The sequence below is a fragment of the Phaseolus vulgaris genome, chromosome 2 (genome assembly GCF_000499845.2).
Source record: "Phaseolus vulgaris cultivar G19833 chromosome 2, P. vulgaris v2.0, whole genome shotgun sequence".
In the NCBI taxonomy this organism is placed as follows: domain Eukaryota; kingdom Viridiplantae; phylum Streptophyta; class Magnoliopsida; order Fabales; family Fabaceae; genus Phaseolus; species Phaseolus vulgaris.
In genome coordinates, this window is record NC_023758.2 from 20,407,519 (window position 1) to 20,412,271 (window position 4,753).

Consider the following 4,753-nt stretch of genomic DNA (forward strand, 5'->3'; position numbering starts at 1 on the left):
ATGGTCGAAAGATTTGTAAATGTATTTTGTAAGCCTTCTTTAAAGCGAGACATGTATTAATCTCAGTAAGTTTTCAGAATTGAACTCACTTAAATTTTATGTATATTTATGAGATATATAATGATATAATATTCATATTTTCTCTAAAGAGTTTTATAATTTTTTTTTGTTGGGAAAGCGAAAAAGCAAACAAAAATATAAAAATGAATAATAATGACGTAATTTTGTTGAAAGAAAAAAATATGACGCACAGATGGATCGGAAAGCATAAATGAGCATTGTTGTGTTGTCTGAGCTTCAGCTCGTAAAACCTAAATAAATCACTGCCTTCGGAAAACGACTGCGTGACCTCTTCCTCACCGTAACTGTTCCAGAACATTCGGTACCGTGCTTTTCATCTCCTTCTCTTTCTTTACTTAATTCAATCTCTGATTCATCAATCTCAACAATTTCATCATAGTTATAGCCATCTCTAGTATTATTATCGAAATTATCATGCAATTGCCGAACGATTTCGATTGTAGTTTCTATAATGGATGTATTTGTCTCGATTTCAATCAGGAGTTTGACTTTCAGGCAAATGACTTTTTTTTGTGAAGAAATCCTGCGTTTTAGATTGTACGAGCCTGTAATTAATTCTAATGCAGCCATTGAGAAAGGGAGGAAAAAAAAATAGCTACAGAAAAAAAGTGTTTTTGGATTTTCGAAACTTTGATTCAATTATACAATAAAATCTTACTTGATTCAGTTATTCATCTTGTGTGGTGAATTGAATTTGACTGGTTACTGCAGAGGGATTCGAGTGAAAGGTAGTGATGGCAGACAACACGCAAGGTTCGTCATCTCAGTCATATTGGGAAGGTTACAAGGAGTTTTGGTCGAAGAGGTTCTCCTTTTTGGGAAACTATTCCAAGTTCATCAACCGTGATAAACCCATCCCTTCCTGGTCCAGCTCTGACGTCGAGGAGTTTATTGCTTCTGATCCTGTTAATGGACCCGTCGTAATAATTCTCTCAATTTATCATCTACATTTGTGTCCTTTAGTTTTTAATCTTCGTTTTCTTGTTATTTTGAATGTTTACATCGTCTTCTGAATTTCTTGATCATAACCTAAACTTTCTGAGATATTTTTTTTATATTTTAGTCTTGGATCTTTAGTTGGGTGATATTTGCTATTTTTATTGTTGTTGAGTGTGTTCTCTCAAGTGTGCCTGGTTAGTTTTAGTTTGAAAATTTACCATCTATTGCACTGCATGTTTAAGTATGCTTCCTGATGTTATATTTCTTGGTGTTGGGCAATGTTGTTTTAGTGAAATGTCACCAAAGCTTGTGTTTGCCATTGCAATTGTGGATCATAATTCTAAACCCAGTTAACGATCAATGATAACGACACTGTTAGTTACATTACAACTACAGGAAGCTACTTGGTGTGGTTTTTGTCCGATTGGTTCAACTTTCTTTGAGTTGAGGAAATAATTACTTTTCTATGCAACATAAAAAAATTATGATTTTCCCTGAAACAATTGTTACCAAATACCTCCTCAATGAAGTCTGGTTTCTTTTGAAGTTATTAGGATACTGCATTTGTAGCTCAATTTTTGAGTTGGGCATTAAGCTAACCATGTGTTTCCAAAGTTTTGTCCTTTCAGCATATTAGAGTTCTTCCATCAACAGATATTATTATGACAGTCATCTCTTTCCATCGTTCGTTGGTTTTTCTAATATGCATTATTGTCATAATGGCATCATCACTAGACATAGCATTTGTCTATAGATGAGTGGTTCCCATTCTTATGGCTGAAGTGATCAAAGAACTGAGTGAGTTTCCAAAACAACTGGTGAGGTGATTCCCTTGAAACAACCTAAAAGGAGGTGTTATTGCACCAGCAAATCTAATGTGGCATGACATCAATGCCTATCTATTTTGGCTGTGTCACTTTGCAATCTTCAGTATTATTGTCACAACTATAAAAGCATTTAAAGTCTCTGACTTTCAGAAATATTTTTTGATATGTCAAGTGGAATCACTTAAACAATCAGTGGCCGTGGCACTTTTAGGCATAGACAGATTTAACAGTCACCACTTCATGTAGCAATAAAAGAAACTCTAATTTCCTTTGAAGTTTTTGGGATTTGAGATGCTTCATTCTAATCTATTCAATCTTGAGTTGGTCATTAACTGTCTTTTTCAAATGTTTGCCTTTTCAACATAATAGAGTTTTCCATCAATTGGATGCCCTTTGGACATCAGTATGGTGGTAATCACTTTTCATCATTCGTTGATTTTGTTGATATGCTTTGTTGTCATAATGTCATCACTCACCAGACATGACAACATTTATCTACCTTTGGGTGTTTGTGATGTAAATAGTTCAAAAGAATCAAAGGTGATCCCTTGGAACCCTGACCCTCCCTAAAAGAGGAAAATGGATATTGTATAAAAAAAATACCACGATGGACATATTGTATTTTTCTGTTTCATATTTTATTGTTCATGTTGGAGCTCATTAAATAAATGCCAATTGACAGCAAATCTTTGTTACTAACCCGTTTTCTATTTATATTATCAACTCTGGCTGTAAATTATTTATCTATGTTCTAACCCCTTTCTATATCAGTAAGGACCTGTTTGGTAGTGAGAGAAATAGGGTGAATGGAAATAAAAAAGGATGAGTGGAAATAAGTTAAAATTAAAGGTGTTTGGTTGAAGAGAGATAGAGAAGAGATGAGGAAAGAGATAGGCAGATGAATGGAAATAGGCGAACAAGTACTGATGGGGTCCAGTCACTTTTTAATTCTCTTATTCCCTTTTCTATTCTACCAAACAAACCTAATTAAATTCAATCCCTCTATTTCCATTTCCTTCCTTCCAGCCAAACAAACTATAACTGTTTGGCTGTTATCATTTCTTGCATTTTCTAAAATATGAACATTTCACCCACTGGAGTATAAAGTTGATTGAGTTTTTACTTCAAGATAGATATGATCTCAAGTCCTTTTTCCCATTTCAGTTGAAAACCGCCAGAGATGCAGTGCAATTTGGCATCGGAGGAAGTGCTTTGGGAGCATTGTTTACTGCAGGCTATGCCTGGAAATATTCAAGGAGTTTACACGGTAATCTACCATTTGTCATGCTACTGAAATTTTTTTATACTTCACTATGCTTTTGCGTAGGTCTTAATTTGATATCATTGCAAGCAAAAACAGGCACAATTCTTGCTCTCTTTTTGACACTTAATATGGTTTACACTCTAAATTGGTTTTATAATATTTTGTACAAGAAATTTTGATGTAGGCTTTTTGATAAAAGTAGTATGGAACCGTTTCATATACATTGTTAATCTTTTACTTTTCCCTACAATATTGAGCAGGAGCTGGATTGTCATTTTTAGCCGGAGGTATATTTGGCTGGACTTTTGGACATGAAATCGGAAATCATGCTCTTCAACTGTACAGGGTAGACACATTGGCTGCTGAGGTCAAGTTTCTGGAGTGGTGGAATAAGAAGACTGGAGGGTATTAAAACTGTTGGCTTCAAGGAAATAATGCTACATTTGTTATCGTTTCTGAAAAAATGAAGAATATTTTTCCGTGTTGCCAGTACGATTTGTGTTCACTGAATAAGTATGTTGGTGTGGCATGGGTTGTTAAGTTTTAAAACTAATGCATCATCACAAGACAAATTGTGACTTGTGCCATTCTTTCTCTGTATTGTGCTGTTCTTCATTAGTCTGGTTTTTTAATAATAGTTGGGCACTTGGGCTAGAGGTCATAAGAGCTGACTTTTTCATATTGTTCCACTTCTGGGACGATCGAGAGAACATGCTCTGAGAGCAGTTATAGTTAGAGTCAAAATTAAGTTTCACATTAGAATCGTACTGTTTTGTAATTGATTTCTTCGTTTTCCTTTCCCATTTACTACCACGGGCTTCTTATGAAGGGTCTGTTAAGCGTCCCTTTAGATCATAGTTTGTACACTTAATTTTAGATAAATTTGATTTTAGTTAAAAATGAATTTGAGTGAATTAGTTCTTGTTTGGAAAATATTTTCTTGCGAAGTAAGGTAGTGTTTATACAAAATACTTTTGGATGTAAAATTACTAAGATATAACATGAATATAGTATCAAATGAAAGTGATATTTTTGTTAATACTTGAAAATGAAAAATTTCTAAATGTAAAAAGTAAAGGAATTTTGTTTTCATTAGAATCAAGTTTAGAGCCGTCTATGTACGACATTTGAAGTAAAACACGTCTCCAAAAGAGGTTTCCTGTAACAAAGGCACCTTAAATAAGTACCTAATTTCTGTCTATCTTTTCGTGCTCTGTGCTTGCTTTCCAATTGATGGTACTGGATTTTATGCACAAAATCTCAGCTCAAGTGATCTTACGGTGGAAAAATGAAATTCTCCTGTATATTGTACACTGGTCTGTCCTATCTATTTCATTCTTTGAAGTCTGTTTGGGATCAAATGTTATTTTTTCACTTATGGTTCTGATAGTTTCATTTTATATACTATAGATGTTTTTTATCCCATTTTAATACACGTCACTTGTCATTTTTTTAAAATTAATTTTACCATTATTATTTTTATCAACATGAAATTAAGTGTTGCGTAAAATCACAAGAAAAATGAACATTTATATATCAAATATAGTTAGTTTGTAAGGTGATTGTTTGCTCAATTTTAATTTTTCTGTAATTCGAATTTTAATTAATAAATATGATAAAGGTCAGTGTAAAAGTTGTCATT

At 33.4% G+C, this 4,753-nt stretch overlaps 1 protein-coding gene across 1 annotated transcript; it reads left to right on the plus strand.

Moving 5' to 3' along the window:
• The first annotated feature begins 229 nt into the window (after positions 1-229).
• On the plus strand, positions 230-3,698 carry LOC137810881 (succinate dehydrogenase subunit 6, mitochondrial). The gene is made up of 4 exons (XM_068612363.1): positions 230-382; positions 793-1,001; positions 3,012-3,114; positions 3,372-3,698. The coding sequence occupies exons 2-4, from the start codon at positions 816-818 to the stop codon at positions 3,521-3,523; spliced, it is 441 nt and encodes a 146-aa protein (XP_068468464.1). The 5' UTR covers positions 230-382; positions 793-815; the 3' UTR covers positions 3,524-3,698.
• Positions 3,699-4,753: the final 1,055 nt, after the last annotated feature.